At 41.7% G+C, this 17861-nt stretch overlaps 1 protein-coding gene across 4 annotated transcripts in view; it reads left to right on the top strand.

The window, feature by feature from the left end:
* KALRN (kalirin RhoGEF kinase) overlaps positions 1-17861 on the top strand; it is a 513398-nt gene that overhangs the window by 444209 nt on the left and 51328 nt on the right. For 3 of the 4 annotated variants that reach the window (XM_060150452.1, XM_060150451.1, XM_060150450.1), the window contains exon 34: positions 14590-16026. The exons of the other annotated variant lie outside the window; for it this stretch is intronic. In XM_060150452.1, coding sequence (XP_060006435.1) covers positions 14590-14652 — 63 coding nt within the window. In that variant the 3' untranslated portion in view covers positions 14653-16026. Of the gene's footprint in view, positions 1-14589; positions 16027-17861 lie in introns of those variants that run through there. 4 annotated transcript variants of the gene reach the window in all.

Genomic DNA, 17861 nt, shown 5'->3' with positions numbered 1-17861 from the left:
CTCTCTGAACTTCATGATGTACTGAAGGGAAAAAAAAAAAAAAAAGAAAAACAGGTTCTGTATTTTTCCATCTGTCTCCTGTCTCCTGCTAGCTGGTGTCCTTTCAGCTGCAGGAATGGGCTTTAAAAAGTTTCACTTACTCTTTGCTGTTACTCACTTACACATGGATGACAGTCTGACTTAGTGAGCACTAGAGGATATTAAAAATTCATTACCTTTTCTTTGCCTCATGATTTTTTAAAAATTTTTTGTTATTTTTTGGCCACACTGCACAGCATGTGGGATCTTAGTTCCCCGACCAGGGATTGAACCCGCACCCCCTGTATCGTAAGTGCGGAGTCAACCACTGGATCGCCAGGGAAGTCCTCTTCTCCTCGTGATTTTAATGTATGCTATCTTTTTATCTCATTGATTAATTTATCAAGCATTTATTGAGCTCCTACTATCCAGCAAGTGCTATTCTAAACACAAAGGATAAGACAGTGAACAAAACAGACAAAGCACCTTGGTGGCCTGCTTAGACCTTTCTCTTTTGTGCTGATATGAACCTAAATATGCTCGATTTTGAGGTATTTGGAATGCCTTGCAACTTACTTCTATTTTTTTGTATGTCTCTGTGACTGACACCATTGCAGCTTTTATCTTAAAAGAATTTAGCAATTTGTTTAAAAAGATTACTTGGGAGTTCTTGAAAGTAGTCCCCCAATTTTTAATTTCCTGAATTAAAACCAGAAATCAAACCAGAATGTTAGATTTCCCACCACTATCATCTTTGAGCTGTAGTTGCAGTCAGCAGGTTCCTGATTAGGGAAGGTTACCTTCATGGCAGGTAGACATTCAGATGAGGAGAAAAGATCAGGAAGTATTCACATAGCTCCCAAATATTAAAATTACTTCTATCTCATATAACAGGAGTACCAAAGGAAAATTGTCCTTTTAATAAGTTATTTTTAAACTGTTATGATGATGATGATGAAGAAGAAGGATGTGAGGGGATGAGGAGTGGGGAATAGTTTGTTAAATGGAGTTATTTCAAATTTTAGAATCTGAAATTTGTAATACAGAGTCTAACTTATCTGATGTCCCTACCCCACTTCACCCCACAACCTCTCAGAACAAGAACAGTCACAATTTTTATGCCTCTCTACATACGGGCTATGAAGAACCTTTATTGTACTTGTGAAAATTTTATTGAAAACTCCCCAAAGAGAAAGGTTTTTAGGATATGTTCTCTACCATTAGATTTAAGACAGTACTTCTAACAGGGACATAGACCAAACCACTAGATCGGTTATGTTATTTAGAGAGCAAATAAGTAGGCACTACCATTAACACCTGGTCAAGAAGAAAAATCTGTTAACAGAGAAGAATGAAATTAGCTAGAGGCAAAAATGGAAAATTATTACAAATATTTTGGTACACTGAATTCATTCTTTTATTCAACAGAATTTTATTGAATGTCCACTGATGACCAGATACCATGGAGATTCAGGATATAAAAGAACAACCTCTGTCCTTGTCCCGGAGTTTTCTGAGTTCATACCCCCCAGGGGTCTTAATATGTGATGCCAAATAGGGTGGCTATATAGGTGTTACTTGTATTTGAGGAAGGAGAGTTGTACTTAGCACTTCCTTTATGCCAGTTGCTGAGCGAGGCATCAGAGAAACTAGGAAGAGGAATGTTAGGTGAGATACATACTTGCCACACATATACTACATTTTGTAACAGAAGTATACCCACTTTGAACAACAAACAGCCTGGGAGCCAGGGAAGGCTTTTTATACCAGAAGTGAAATTTGAGCTTGACCTTGAAGTTCATCTTCCTTCTATTTCTCCTCCTTGGTATCAGTTTTGATCCCAGAATAATTATTCTAATCATGGACAGTCTGTAAAAGAGCAATGCTACTGATACATCCGTATCAAAAGAAGTATTTTGTTTTGATGTGGAATTAGGCTTTTTTTTTAATGGCCTGTTAGCTCTGATGGGAACTATTCAAAAGTCCCCTTAGGATTTTTACCAAAACTTTCTTATTGTTCCTCATAATAATATAATTAAACGTGTTTTTCCTTAAGCATAGGCACTGAAGATCTTTTAAAAGAACTTTTGAAGCAATAATACGTAAACATGATTTAAAATGTGGGTATTTTTCTAGAGATATAATTTTAAAATATAAAAGCTCATACTTATTTATTATTTTTAAAAAATGTTTAAATAAGTAATAGCATATGATAAGTCCTGTTTTATACTTTTTTCCTTGTAACAAATCTGGGCAATTTCATAGCAGGACATGTAGAGCTGCATCGTTCTTTTTGGTGGCTACACAGTATTCCACACTTAGAGTACCATAATTTATTTAACTAGTCTTCTATTGATGGGTGTATGGGATGTTTCTAATCTTTTACCAGTACAGACAGGTCTGTAATTCTTGTACAGATACAGTTTCTCACACTTGTCGGTCATGAGTATTTTAACAGGATAGCTTCCTAGAAGTAGAATATGCATTTTAAAATGTTGATAGACATTGTTCGATCACCCCCTACAGAAGCTGGACCAATCTATACTCTCTCCGGCTGAGTATGCGTGTCAGTTTTCCCAGTCTTGCAATCTAGTATATCTTCAATATTTTTTATCTTTTCCAATCTGGTATCAGATACTTTAAAATAATCCTTATTCATTATTTCTCTTGTATATATTTTGTTTAGCTGATAATATTGCCACTATATTACTTTCTGAAATATATTTGAAATGCGCAGTATTTAACTTATACTGTTACCTAATGAGAGTTATGGGCTTGTCTGATTAATTAGCTGTTATTTATACTCTTATTCCTGTGGATGAAGTGCATTCCTAATCAGAAACACCTGGTTTACATTAACCTTTTTAAAAAATTTATTAATGTAAAATATATATGCTGAAAATACATCAAAAAGTACTAAACATGTGAATGGATAATTATAAAGTGAACATATATGTAATAACCATGCAGTTCATGAAAGCAGGACATTGCCAGCTTTCCAGAAACCTCTTGTGTGCCCCTCCCTGGTCACAACCCTGTCTTCTTCCCTAGAGGTAACCATTCTCCTGACATTCATAATACTGTCCTTACTTTTCTTTATTATTTTGCCTCCTATGTATGTGTCCCTAAACAATATAGTTTCAATGTAGCTGTTTTTAAATTTATATGGCTAGGTCGTACTGTGTGTGTCTCTTCTCTGACTCAACCCTCATTTTTATGGAATTCATCCATGTTGATGTGTGTAGTTTTTCATTCATTTTCACTGTTGTATAGTATACCATTGTATGAATACACCACAATTTATCCATTCTGCACATGGGATGTTTGGGGCTGCTGTGAACAGTACTGCTATGAATATTCTTATATGTATCCTTGTATACATGTACTTGAGTTTCTCTAGGGTGTAAAGGTAGGAGTGAAATTTCTAGGTGGAAAAAAAAAGGAAATTGCTAGGTAATAGAAGATATATATATATATGTCTTCAACTAAACTAGATGGTATAATCTATTTTTCAAAACGCGGATACCAGATTTCCACTCCTACCAGCTTCTGTGAGATTTTTCTGTTGCACTACATCCTTGCGTATACTTGATATGCCGGACTTCAGAATTGTTGCGGATCTGATGGGTATGTAGTAATATCTGCTTATGGTTTTAATTTGCGTTGCCCTAATTACTAATGAGGTTGAAGCCTTTCCGTATCTTCTTGGGCCTTTGGATTTTCTCCTTTACATCCTTGTTCAAGCCTTTGCCTAGTTGTGAGTTGTCTGGGTTTTTCTTATGCATTTTTAGGATTTCTTTATATATTCCAGATATTAGTCCTTTGTTGATTATACACATTGTAAGTATCTGCTGTCACTCTGTGGCTAGTCTTTTCACTCTCTTTATTGTGTCTTGAAAAACATCTAATTTGACATTTTGAAGGCAGTACGTTTGTAAGTTAAAGACTTATATGATGGGACATAATGAGACATTTCTTACATTAGTCCTTTAAAATAACAGTTTATTATTTGTTTCTCCACATAATAGTGTACCACCATGGAAACTTTATATATAATGTAGGTTTCTGTCAATCCCTAAGTTTACCCCTGTTTTCTTTCTTTTGTTAAATATTTATTTATTTATTTATTTGGTTACACCGGGTCTTAGTTGCAGCAGGCGGGCTCCTTATTTGCAGCTCGTGGGCTCCTCAGTTGTGGCATGCAAACTTCTTAGTTGTGGCATGCATGTGGGATCTAGTTCCCTGACCAGGGATCAAACCCAGGACCCCTCCATTGGAAGCAGGGAGTCTTAACCACTGCACCACCAGGGAAGTCCCTATCCCTGTTTTAATAAAAGAATAAGAACTAGTTGACTTTTTTAAAGGTATCTGTTGCATTTTACTCTATATATTATGTGACAGGTAATACAGTTAAAGCGATGCAATGTATTAGAAAAAAAGATAAGTCCATTGGGTTTGGAACTCAGTTGTCTGACAGACAGATCCAAGACCCAGGAAGGAAATCTTTACATAGCAAAACTAAGCATCTATGCTCACAGGAAAGCCTCTCGAATCCTAATTTTATATGTAATGCTTACCATCTCTGTCGTCTAGTTACTTAGCCCCTAAGAAAATTAGAAGAGGAGAAAGTTACTTTTATATAGACACACTAATAGCCACGAAGGCTGAGCTGTTGACAGCAAGAGAGGAAGCAGAAAAGCTATGAAAGCAAAAGCTGAAGGAGGAAATAAAACTCCAGCAGTTGGGTTCTATTTAGTGAAGGTACCAAGAGTGCTATTATGACCTGGCATGTCTTACAACATCCTTTGTATTTTGTACTACACCATAACTATTACTCATGTGGGTTTGTGTAATTGTCAACAGATGGGGAAATTATGTTCAGTGTACTTTGCTTTTTAAGAAGTCAGAGATGTAAAGATATTCATAAAAAGATTTAAAATGGGGAGAAAAAGGTGGTGTTGCTGTTTACCTTTAGTCATCCAGAACACTTGATTATCCTGACAGACACATTTCCCACGGGTTTTGGAGAGCTGAGGTGACATTGACTATGATTTACGTTAGTGGAAAGATTTGTAAAGGTGAAACTCAGCTTTTCTCAGTCCTAGTGATTGACTCCAAAACACTGATTCTGCACTCCTTTGGCATTCTTTGAGGGTCTGTATAAATCCACTCTAGTCCAAGCCACTGTCCTATCACACATGACCTATGAAAGAAGCCTCCTAATTGGTCCTCAGACATTCACTCTTACTTTCCTCTAATCTTTTCTTCACTCTGAGACCAATGTGATCTTTTGAAAATGCAAGCTCTTCGCATCTATGGCTTCAAGCCCTTTGAGAAGGTCCTTTTGCCCTTAGGGTGAATACCAAAGTCCTCAACATGACCTACGAGGGCATTGTCTGGACCTCAGCCCTCTTCTCCTCGCTGCAGCCACTCTTCCTCTTGTTTCCTGCCTCCCAACGTTCCTGGCCTTCCTTGAATGTGTTAGGTTTCTTTGCCGTCTCAGGGCCTTTTTCCTCTGCCTGGAAAATCCTTTCTCCTTTTGCTCTCTGGTGTCTGCCATGATCTGACCCAACCACTCATTTCAGCCTTGTTTCCCACTCCTTTTGCTCTCTCTTCTTTCAGATCTCAGCCCTTCCTGACCCTCTGACTAACTCCCCTCCCCAAGTCATATCTCTCACTGCATTCTGTATTGTTATTTCTTGGAACTTGTCACCATTATTTACTATATAAGCATTTGTTTGGTTACACAGTTGCCTCCAACACCAGATGTTAAGTCCATGAGGGCGGAGACATATCTGTTTTATACCCCCACTGCATCACCAAATCTAACAAAATACTGATTCACAGGAGGGACTCAGTTAATATTTGTTAAGTCAATAAATGAAGACCCAATAAACACAAGGTAATGTGTTGGGCATTGTGGGTAAGAAAGAGAACTAGAAATGGGAAACAAATATTATTAAGAAACTCAAACTTACCTAGTTTGAGAAGATTAGAGAAGGTTCAGCATTAAACTTTACTAAGTGGGTAGAGTTTATCCAGGCAGCATTGCTATTGGGAGTGGGGAGGAAAGTCATCCTAAATGGATCAAACAGCAAGAGCCGGGACAGGGAGAAAGGAAAATATAGGATAAGTTTGGGGCATGCAGCGTAAATATGCCTGATGAAGTGCGGAGTTTGTGAGGTGAGCTGTCGGAAACAAGGCTGAAATGATTGGTTGGGTCAGATCATGGCAGACTCTGGATACCATTGAAAGGAATTTAGATTTTATTGAGTATTATCCAAGAAACACTGAGAGGTTCTTTTTTTGTTTGTTTTTTGAGCATGATAGTTACAGAATTACTCTTACCTTCTCCTTGATGTGTAACTGTCCTTTTATGCTCTCATTCTTTCTCTTAGACTCACAGAGAGTCTAAAGTTAAACTACCCACAGGCTCTGAATCTCATGCTTTGTACCCACCTCCATCCAGTACATCCATTCAACACCTCTTCTTTCCCTCTTATTGTCAAGCATCTCCTTTCTCTCTGCCATCTCACACCTCTTTGTTACTTCGTGCTCCCTGCGCTGGAACTTCTCCTGATTCTTCTTTCTACAGATCCTCCCCCACCTTCAACAGTAGTTTTTGTTGCTTCCATACTGATGTCCATGACAAAAATTCCAACATTATATCTCTGAAGAGATGTTACTCCTACGGCAGTTCCACATTCATTGTTTGTTCACGCAGCACATTTTTTTGTGCACCTACTAGGTGTCAGGCACTGTTGCAGGCTGGAGATGCAGCAGTGACACCAAACAGGCCAGTCCCCAACCTTACGAACACTCAGTTCTACTGGAGAACCAGGAAACCAACAAGCAAATATAAGACCAAATGGTGACATAATGAACACTGTCACTGTAGGTCTTTCCAGTTTGATGTCGGCTTCCCTCAGTCTCAGCATCAGACAATTTTATTTTTCTTTCAAATCAGCAACTTGGTTTGACTTCCCTGTTTGAGGTAGAAGCAGGATTTTCCAGATACCCAGGTTTGTATCTGTGGATCCATTTTGGGGCATATCCCCTGATAGCCAGCCAGTCTGTTGCCCAGTCCTGAGGATGATTCCCTCAAAATGTCTGTCACATCACCCTGGTCAGGCCTTGGTCACCCTTTGCTTAAATTCTTTAAGTAGCCTCCTAAATGTCCCCCACTGCTTTCTGGGATTTTGCCCCTGCATTTTATCTTTTCTACTGACACCTAATTCATCTTCCTAAAACATCTCTTTCAATATCTCACTTACCTGTTAAAAGACTTCAGTAGCACATTTATTTAGAATAAAGTACAGGCCCACCTGCAAAGTCATTTATATAGTTTTCCTTCCTATGCATGATCCTTTAGAGACCCTTACCTTTTATAGACACTATAATGCACTTGTATTAGATGGAATCATATGAAACTGCCATTTTCATGGATCCAACATGGTTGATTGAATATTGGCAATTTATATGTTGCAACCTAATTGCACTTCCCAAACAACTGGTTGCCTGTATGTCTTTCTCCCATGTTACATTGTGAGTTTTTTGACGATCATGTCTTGATCTTAATGTTGCTTCTATCTTTACTGTCTGCTACGGCATCTGGTACAAAGTAAACAATGGCAATCGAGTGCCCCCACTCATGTTGTGATCTCCTGCTGCTTCCATTTCCTATAATGCCCACCGACTTCACCTAATCACATCCTACCCACCCCTCACTGCCAGCCTGGCTCATGCCTCCTTCATGGAAATGCCCACTACTCCACCTTCATCTCCTGCCACCACCTCTGAGCCAGCAGTATTGCTGCCTAGTCCCTGCCAAAATCGAATATCATTCTTTAACCTCCAAAGCATATATGTTTTCCTTTGTGTTTTCCGTATTACTTAGCATGAAGTTGCACTCTTAACAGTGAGTTGAAAGATGTCTGTTTCTAGCCCTCCCTTTCCACTCTGGGACCCACTACCGTATTTCCAGCTGTCTATGATATAACTGCTCTTGGATGACTCACTGCAGTCCACTCAACGGAACTGAAACTAAAGTCATATGCCATCTCCCGGGTCTGCTCCTGGCCTACATCTGCATCCACAGCTTGGTCTCGAAGCCATCTCGGCTCTCCTTCATTCTCTATCCTCCTCCTGAAATAACATTCCACTGGATCATCACAGTGATTGCACTCCTTAGCCTGGCTTCAGATTTTTATATAATATATAAAGTCTATCTCTGGGAGCTTCAAGAGGAGAAACATGTCTCCCAAACCACAGCAACGTTCTCTAGGACCTAGAGCATCCTGATAAACAGGCCACTTCCTCCTGGTCTTGCGCCTCCCCTGGAGGCCTCTCCTCTAACATGTTTTCCGGTAGATATGTGTGATTATCTTCACCAAAATATAATGATCTTTCACATCATAATTGCCTTTGTTAGTATATGTCTAAGATATACTGCATCACTGTGTCTCCAAAGTTATCTCTCTGTCCTGATAGATATGTTTCTGACCTCAGGAAGAATGTTGCTGGAACACATTTTCTTCATTATTAGAATGATCTCTGGAGTCCCTTTCATCAGCACTTTGTGAGAAACCATCTCCTTCCAGTCTGCTGTTGTTTCCCAGGGGTTAGTTTTTGTCTCAGCAGCTGAGTCCTGAGACCCACAAAGACAAAAGCTCACGTGTGATACCTTGTGTTATCGGCGATGCACTGAGATAGGGCTGGGCATTCACAGAGAGGGCTCAGAAGAGACTTGTTTGAATATGTTTTATGTGTATAGCTTCTGTTTGTGTATATTTATGAACTTTTGTGCGTCTCTGAATGTGTTTCCCATATTGCTCTCTAAGAAGGATTCATCTACGTGGTCTGGGAGGCAGGGATAGCTTGGATATTTTCCTCAGCCATCAGGCCCGTGACATTACAAACCAATAAGCCAGGTGCTCCAAAGGCTCATGGCTGCAGCTGGTGCAGGTGAAGAGCCTACCTGAGCTGCAGCCTGGGGTTTTCTTTCCCACCTGCTTGGGGTCTTCCTTTTCCCTCTAAATATGAAAGACTAATTTTTCTGTTAAACATTAAAAGGAATGTGGATGTGTATACATGTGTGTGTATTTGTGCTCCTGTATGCATATATACATTATTCGTATATACATATATGTATGCATGTATGTATAGATGAAGGAAATACACCAACAAGTAAACAGTGGCTTTCTAGATGGTGGCTTTTTCCAAATTCTCTATGATAAGTCAAATTATTTTTATTAGTAGCAACAACAACAACAAAAACCTAATAGATGATATTTTTAAGGATAGGACACAATTATTAGATGATTGCTGAGATCAACCCTCTATGTCAACCAAGGACAAAGAGACAAGCAGGGGCCTAGTAGGGAACAGAGGGATGGACTTCACCTTAGCATCTCCAGATGAGAGAAAGTGACCAGACGGTGAATTTGGGCTGACTTGCAGGGTGGGCCAAGGTTACTGAAGGTTGTGAGCTGAGGAACTGGCAACTTTGTTTGGTTGTGAAGGTCAGGAGCCTTGGACAGTGGAAGGAAAGAGAAGGAAAACTTGGGGATTGGAATGGGGGTGGGAGAGGTGGATAGGGAGTTCATCAGGGTTTCCCCCCAAACTCAGCTGTTTTGAAAAGCATGGAAAAGGTGAGGAAAAGCTCGAAATATACTTTCAAGTTCATGAAGAGATTTTATGAAGAGATACATGCAGTGGGAGAGAGAAAAGGCAGACACGTTTCCAGTTTGGTTTAAATCCCCTGTGACTCCAGAAGGAGGGGTTTCCTGAGTGATCAGCGTGGGGACACTGGGACCAGGGGGAGGAGGGATGGGTCACCCCTGCACGGGCGGCAGGGTTCCTAACAGCAGGTTCATCATTAGGTCAACACACAGCTCCCCCACCCCCTCCCCTCCCTCATCTCCCACTGTCTAAGGACACAGGGAAATTTATGATTAGAATTCTTGGTTAAAAGACAGTTTCTCACCTTTCTGAACTTGGAACAAAAAAATTGCATGAAACAAACATTGTCAAGGATGTTTCTCCCACCCCGCCTAGTCTCGTGGTTCTCTCCAAGAGCGGAAGGAGAAATGGAAAGATAAAAACAGGGAGGGTGACTCTTCCTTGCTGTGGCTCACTTCTTTCCTCTGGGGCGGTGTTCTGGAAGTGGGGACCCCCTGGCCTCAGAGCCAGGAGGGGACACAGCAGAGCCTGGCTCTGCACCACCTCCAAGACCTCCCTGCTCTTCACCAAGCTGCTCAGCTGTTCCTTACCAGTCACCTCCTTACCGAATTCCCTGTGAGGAGCCCTGGGCTCCGGAGGAGCAGCACACATGCACGTCTAAAAGCCAAAAACAGAGTAGGAAACAGGAAAGAACAAAGAAAGTCACAAAAATCAGTTTTGAAAAAGAGCTAAACTGAAAACATACTCCATGGTGTTTATATCTTTTCTCTCTGCACAATTCAACATTTGTACTTGTCTGCATCGCAGTTTTTCATTCTGATGAAGGAACATTTTCCAGTCTGGGCCCTAGTTTGAAATCTGAGGTGCAGAAAGGCTCTTTTAAAACAGTTAATGTGAGATTTGCAGTTCCCTGTGTGTCATGGAGGAGTACAAACAAAGCAGTGACGTCCCCACCAAGGACCCCACCCACCTACTGAAAAGCATACAGTCCTTTCCCTTAGAAGCCCCTGCTGAAATCGGGCAGGTGGAGAAAAGCACGAAGTCTGCTGCTGTAAGGAAGCGTCCAGAGCATACACGACTGACAGTAGCAATTGTCTCTCTTCCTGAACTCCTACTATGAGCCTGGCGTTTTATGTATAATCTCTCGCTCCATCCTCACAATTCTTCAAGGTAAGTATCGTTATCCTCATTTTGCAGATGAGGAAGAATGTAGAAGTTAAATAATTGCCCAAGGTCACACATCCAGAAAGTGGCAGAGCTGAGATTTGAACCCAGGTCTTTCTCACATCCACTGTGTACGCTGCCTTCTGCTGGCCAAGTTCATGCACGAAAACAGTTGGGTGATTCAGGCAGAAACACACAAAGCAACATTTTGGCCCAAATGCTGTAAGTCTTACTGTTTCTCCCTCCTGACCAACTGAATGAAATGCACCTGAATTAAAAAACCAAGAACAAGGGGAAGAAAAGAATTAAAAAACCAAGAACATACCATGTTCTGTGTATTACATGTGCTAACTGCTCAGTGGCTGCTGTGTCTAGTGGAGCATGGCACGAGTCAGGAATTTAGAGGAGGCTGTTTATTATGTCTTGGCCACGGGACTAGTGATTCAAGCACACACCTGCCTCAGTGGCTTCCAAATCCATCAGACAGAAGCATCTAGAATATGTAGTCAACTGAAGATGCATTTAGAAATATATTGCAAAATAGCCACCTCAGATTCTTTGTGGAACAAGAAAGGATGGAAATCTATAATATAACAAATATGTTCCCCGTTTATGGCAATCTTTAGGCCATTGGATGTCCAGTGATGTCTCTTGTGCACCCAGGGACTGTAGAAAACATCTCATCATAACTCAGAAAACTCATTTTATGAGTGTCTAATATTAGAATGAGACCTACAGTATATTAAATAAATAAGTAATCTGTTCCTATGAAAGGGTCTGCACCTAAATTGAGGGAGCTGGGAGAAATCTCAATATAGGTGCCCCCCCCCAAAAAAAAAAGAATTCTAGGGAGGTCTGGTTAATAAAAGCTGCTGTCCTATTAAAATGGGTCTCACTGATTCTTGCTCCTCATGGAAAATGCCCAAGTGCTTCTGGACAATGTATGCTGGCAGATGTGAAAATGCAGTTGAAATGCTGCAAAACTCAGGTTTTCCAACCATGGAGTGGCTGGTACATAGAAAAGGCCTCTGCCTTAAGGATCTTAAACCAGGTGACCCTTAGAATTACCGAGGAATCATTTCAAAAAACGCATCCCAGGCTCCTCACTGGCCTGTTGAATCAGAATGCCAAAGGTAGAGGGTGATTGGATGTGGGATATCTGTGAATTCCAAGCAGAGAGTTATTTTCTAAATAATAGAGGCCATTAGCATTTCAAAGAAATTTAATGGCCTTCTTTTTCTTTTTTTCTTTTTAACCACACTTCCACTTAAACTCTTCCCACTAGTCTTTGCCCTAGGCCAGATGTTTAGAAAACCATCTCAGTGAGATCATGAATGGCCGTCATGTTTAAAGAGCTATGCATTGGTGTTAACTACTCTTTTAAGGTATCAACTGGGCCATATAAAACAATGGCTTCCTATGTAAATGTGTATGTATTTTCTCAGAGTTTTGGAGAACAAGTGTTCAGTTTGCTTACATGCCTTCATTTCTTATATGTCTCACATATCAAACCATCATCAGAGAGATTTGCAGGTACACAAGGACCATCACAACTTGAGGTTTAAAAGGGGATAAAAGTTTTTGTGCGGAATCTAATGAATACACATGATGAGGTGACCCAAACCACTTCTAGTTAGATCCCCAAGGATAACATGGATCCTCCAAATGTGTGAAGGATGCTTTCTAAGACTTTTGGAATCCACAAAGATTACACACGTACAAATATCATTTAACAGACGGATTCTCCTTTACAAAAGGCAACCTAGCACAGTGGTTAGGACAGCTTTGGAGTCAAACCAACCTCAGTTCAGATCTCAGCCCCTCCACTGTCAGTTGTATGATCCTGGGCAGGACCTCAGTGCTTCAATCTGCAAAATGGGGGTAATGGTATTACCCACCCCATAAGGTTGTGGTGCAAGTTATGTGAAATGATGCGTGCCAAACACTCAGCACTTCACCTGGCACATGGTAAACATGCAATAAATATTAACCATTAATAATAGTGATAATAAAAATGATACAAATAAATTAGCTATTAATAATGATGACACTAAAAATATTTTTTAAAACTGTTCTCCCCCTTCAGAATTTTAACCATTGCATAAAGAGCAAAATGTGAAATTCAGCGCTTGTAAGACTTAAATTCTGCCACTAAAATAAGTTCTACAGGTGAAATAGCATATCTATAAACTGGTACTGACAGTGAATTATGATGTGGGGGACTAGCTAATCAGGACAGCTGATGCTGCCTCCCCCCCAGTCCATAAATGTAACATTATGCAAAGGAAAATATGATTTAAAATTTTTGAGTCCCTTTTGCCCTGGAAAAGGTGAGCCCAGTACTTTGCCCTTTCACAAATGCATGCGTACTGCCCCTGGCTTTCTTCAGAATCTCATCGCCCTCCTGAATCCTTAGCACCTGCTACCTTCCCCACAGCTCAGGGTGACTGCCATTTGAACTTGATGCTGAAGTGTTTTCTCTCCCTTAATGAACAGTTTTTGCCTGGCTGGAGGTCTTACTAAGAGAGTCTCATACTGTTTTTCTCGTTTTTATAAGGCAGCCTTTGATACCATGAACTGAGCCACAGTCAAATGGAAGGTCATACTCTTTAATTCATCTTGAATTTTTCTCTTGGCTAAGAGCCATAGCTTTTTAAAATATGTCACTTTTCCAATAAGCACTAGAAGTTGGTTCTCTTTGAGGGGCCATTGTTCTTAAAGAAACGATGATTCCATTGCCTCCAATGGCCCAGTAGAGATGGTGGAACCAACACTGGCATATGGGTCTCTGGCATGGCTCCCTCACTCAGTAATCCATTCCCTCAGCTGGCCTTGCAGCCTGCACTAACCAACCGCGTGCCTTAGGAAAAGTCCAGACTACCACGTCATGGACCCTGGAAACACTTGAAATCAGGAATGTTAAGTCAGTTGCTACTAAAAATCTGCTGCATAAATGGGTAAACTTTTCTCAGTTTCTTTCCCCCAACTGAATGTCATGGTAAGACTTGGTAGGGCATAGAGACCCTAAAAGAGTTGAAACAAGAAAACAAAACAAAACAAAAAGGGTATGAAATAAACACTAATGATCACTGCCACTGGACCTCATATGTTTCTTTAAATTGGGGTATAGTTGTTTTACAATGTTGTGTTAATTTCTACTGTACAGCAAAGTGGAGTTCCCTGTGCTAAACAGCAGGTTCTCCTTAGTTATCTATTTTATGCGTATTAGTGTATATATGTCAGTCCCAATCTCCCAATTCATCCCAGCCCCCCTTCCCTCCTTGGTGCACTGGACCTCATATTTAATGCATCCCTAGTTATATTATTCCTGGCTTTCCTCCTCCTTATCTGTCTGGGAAATTGGAAAGCCACAGCCAGAGTGCTCTACAGGGAACTAATGCGAGGAACAGTATACAGATTTGAACGTTGACAGTGTTTCACACTTAAAAGTGTCCAGTGAGTGATCCTCCTCTGGATCCTGGACCCGGTTGGCTTCTTCTGAACCTTCAGACCGAGCACTGTCCTACACTGCACTCTGCTTCCTCCATTTCCTCTAAAATTACGACTGTGTGTTTGCCAGGTTGCACTCTGTGCGTTGGGTTGCTAGAAATACATTAGGTCGCACTGATGGTTTCACTCTGTTTTCTATAAAAGGCTACAGGAATCTCATGGAAATTTTTGCAAAGTTATATGCAAATCACAGAGCCCCGGCCCTTTTCTTAACAGGATGGCAACCTTGCTCCTCGGTGGTACCTGGGACCTGGAGATCCTTTCTCCACTTACGTTTAGCACGCAGCTCACCGGGTTAGCCGTGCCGCCGTTGGGACCTCCCACCTGGACTCCCATCACCCACCTCTCTTGAGACTGCTCTGGCAGGGCTGGGGTGGGGTGCAGCCTTTGCTCAGAGGGCCACATGTTCCAGGCAAAATCTGCCCCCCTGGGCCATGGGCTCACCCCTCGGGGCCCCTTGCTTCTTTCTCTACTGGGTGCAATTCGAGGTTGCCGAGCTTCTCTCCAAAGTCTAAAATGGTGGGACAGTAGGGACCTGTGAGAGGCCCCATGGCCCGACACACCGCCCACCCCAGCTCCCAGTCTGAACACCAGGCACCCCCGGGCCCTCGCTGCCCTAGAGGTCTGCCATGTGAGTGGGCAGGTTCATCAGAGGGACGTATTTGTCCCTGGAGTTCTTCTCCAGTTGAATGTTTCTATTGTCAGTGGCCCCAATCTGGAAAAACCCGTCATTCTAATCCAGCCTGCCTCCCCCGTATCATGAGAAGGAGGGATGAGGAAGGAGGAACAGTTTACAGTTATGGTTTATGGAAGATGAGGGAACTCCAGCCTTTCCCAGACACTGGCAGGAACCACTTCTCCCAACAAGTATTCTGTCTGCTTCAGCCTACCCAGGTTCTGTCACGATTTTCTAGCTCTTCCCTCACCTCACTCACTCCTGAGGTGTCTGGTTCAAAGATCACCCTCCCAGCCTTCCTTGGCTACCAAATTGTCCTGTTAGGGGATGGGTGGGAAGTGGGAGAAGAAATAAGTGAACCAGACTGGCCACGTGTTGATAATTGTTGAGACTAGATGATGGGTACGTGGGTATTTATTATATCATTCTCTCCCTTTTGTATATGTTTGCAGTTTTTCGTAATAAAAAGTTTAAAAATTTAAAAAAAGTCCTCCAACTTTCAAAACACTCAAGAGAGAGCCCCTACCCCCAACACAGTTTCATGGAAACCCCACACCAAGGCAACAGGCAAAGATGACTGACTCCATTACGTATATATATGTATATATATATATTCATTTTCTAATTTTTTTAAGGCCCACTGCTTTATTTTCAATAGACTAAACCTTATTTCTAAGAGGTCCCAAAGTTGCACTTACTTCCCTCAACTGGGTTATGGGGGAGGGCTTGGGTAAAGGGTTCCTTAAAATCCTGAAAGTTTACACTTCCATGTATCTCACAATCTTATTGTGAGGATGGGACTTGTTCAGTGTTCTGAACTTTGCAAAGGAAACGTGCTCTCAATTCAAAGTGTCATTCTCTGGAATTGCACCTGGCTCAGGAAAGGACTGTCTTTGTACTTGAATTTAAATCTAATGGAGAACCTTAACACGGGCATTTGCATGACTAAGAATTGCTGCTGTCTTTTTTCCATATGTCACTTTCTTGAATGTGTTCTAATAAAATGATTCTAAAGCAGGCTGTTGATATACAGTGATTTATAAATACTTTCTGTTGAGTGCTGAGGCCCTTAATTTTATACCAAGACTTCACTCCATCCCACTTTCTGGAAAGATCTGTTTGTTGGGGACAGATGCAATGAGTGTACGTCTGGCCTAGTTGCGGCACCACTGCAATTGCAGTCACTAATGAGAATCACGTCAACCACAGCTATTTTGTCTTCTGGTTGCCTAGCAGCAGAATTTGTTTTCCAGAATAAAGATGGCCATACGACGTAGATGAGTGTGATGGGGGAAAGTGGAGGGGGCAGGGCAGGAACAGGAGGATAATTCCCTCGGCCAGAGAAAGGGCAAGGCAGAAGGAGAGACAAAGGCAGCCAAAAAGAGAGGTCAAGTTCTAGTTCGTTCTGTTCAGTGATAAGAGTCAGCATGTTCAAGTGATTACCGGTTGTTAAACTTTATTTACAAAGTTGCACCTTTTGATATCAAGTTAGAGCAAGCAACAAATTTCAAAATCTCAGCAAACTAGAAGCAAATAAAAATATGTATTTCCAAAGGTAGATATTTTGAGAAGCACTTTTGATTCCAGTCTTTATCCCCCTTCAGCCAGACTGGCCAGGGCACTCTCATGAGCCAGTAACCAACTTGGGCCAGTTCTTTGGGACAGGAGGCTTTGTTAGAAACGTTGTAAGGGGCAGAGAAGGCAGGACCAGACAAGGAGCCTTCCGTATACTGAGCACCCTTCTCACACCAGATGCTGGGAAGGCACTTGATAGACATCAGCTCCTCTAGTTTTCAGAGCCATCCTGAGAGGCAGGCAGTACTGTCTTCATTTTCCAGATGAAGAGGCTGAAGCTGAGAGAAGCAAATAACTTGTACAGAGTCATAAAGCTAGATAATAGCAGATCTGTGATTCAAATTCAGATCTCTGATCCCCAAACCCATGCTTTTGGACCACAGGGCTGATGGCCAGTGCCCAGCCTGGGCTCTCCCTTGTACCTTGTCATGGTCTTTGATGAATTTTGCAACCTCTGTGTGCCCTGGGGGTGGTGGCGTGTGGCAGAGCCAGCATCCTGCTCTTCCTGTGATTGGAGATCCCTTCCAGGTCAGGGTTTTGCAACCCACATCCTCATACCTGGGACTTATTTTTGTAGAGCACAGTCTGATGAGGCTGAGATCCCCATTCAGTTCTCACAGGGATTTGCTCACTCAGAAAATATTTGAGTGTCCCTAAGTGCTGGGCATTATGAGCTAGGTGGGCAAATATAGACTCAGCCCCTCTTCTCACAGAGCTTACCAGTGGAGGAGACAGGCATTAATCAAGGAACACTTGCATGGTTATATAATTATAACTGGAAGGGACCTTGGAGATCCTTGAGATCCACAGATGAAACTGAGACCCAGAAATGCTAAGCAGTTTGCTTAAGACCATATAGCAAGTTAGGGGCAGCACGAGGCCTAGAACTCAGTAGATTTCTATTCTTAGACTGCCTTTTCCCTACTAGGTCACCCTCCAGTCTCTTGCATACCCAGAAACTGCCCCCTAACCGCAGCCGGCCCTATGAACGTATTGACCAACCAGCACACTATCCCCAGCCTAGGAAAAGCCAGACAGCACACTTTGTAACGATAATCAAACAGCATAGTGAATGGAACCCTTGAGGATGGCAGTTACCCGAGCCTTGTTTGCAGACTTATTTCAGAGCCCAAAGCAAGAACAGAGAGGCAAGGCTCCCGTGCTGTAAGAAGAGTGCTTGCAGGTGTTTCAGTGTTTTGGTCTGACCCAGTATTTTCTCATCTCCCAAGTTCAGTAG

Source organism: Lagenorhynchus albirostris, chromosome 5 (assembly GCF_949774975.1).
Source record: "Lagenorhynchus albirostris chromosome 5, mLagAlb1.1, whole genome shotgun sequence".
In the NCBI taxonomy this organism is placed as follows: Eukaryota; Metazoa; Chordata; class Mammalia; order Artiodactyla; family Delphinidae; genus Lagenorhynchus; species Lagenorhynchus albirostris.
This window is presented reverse-complemented; position numbering and strand designations above follow the sequence as displayed.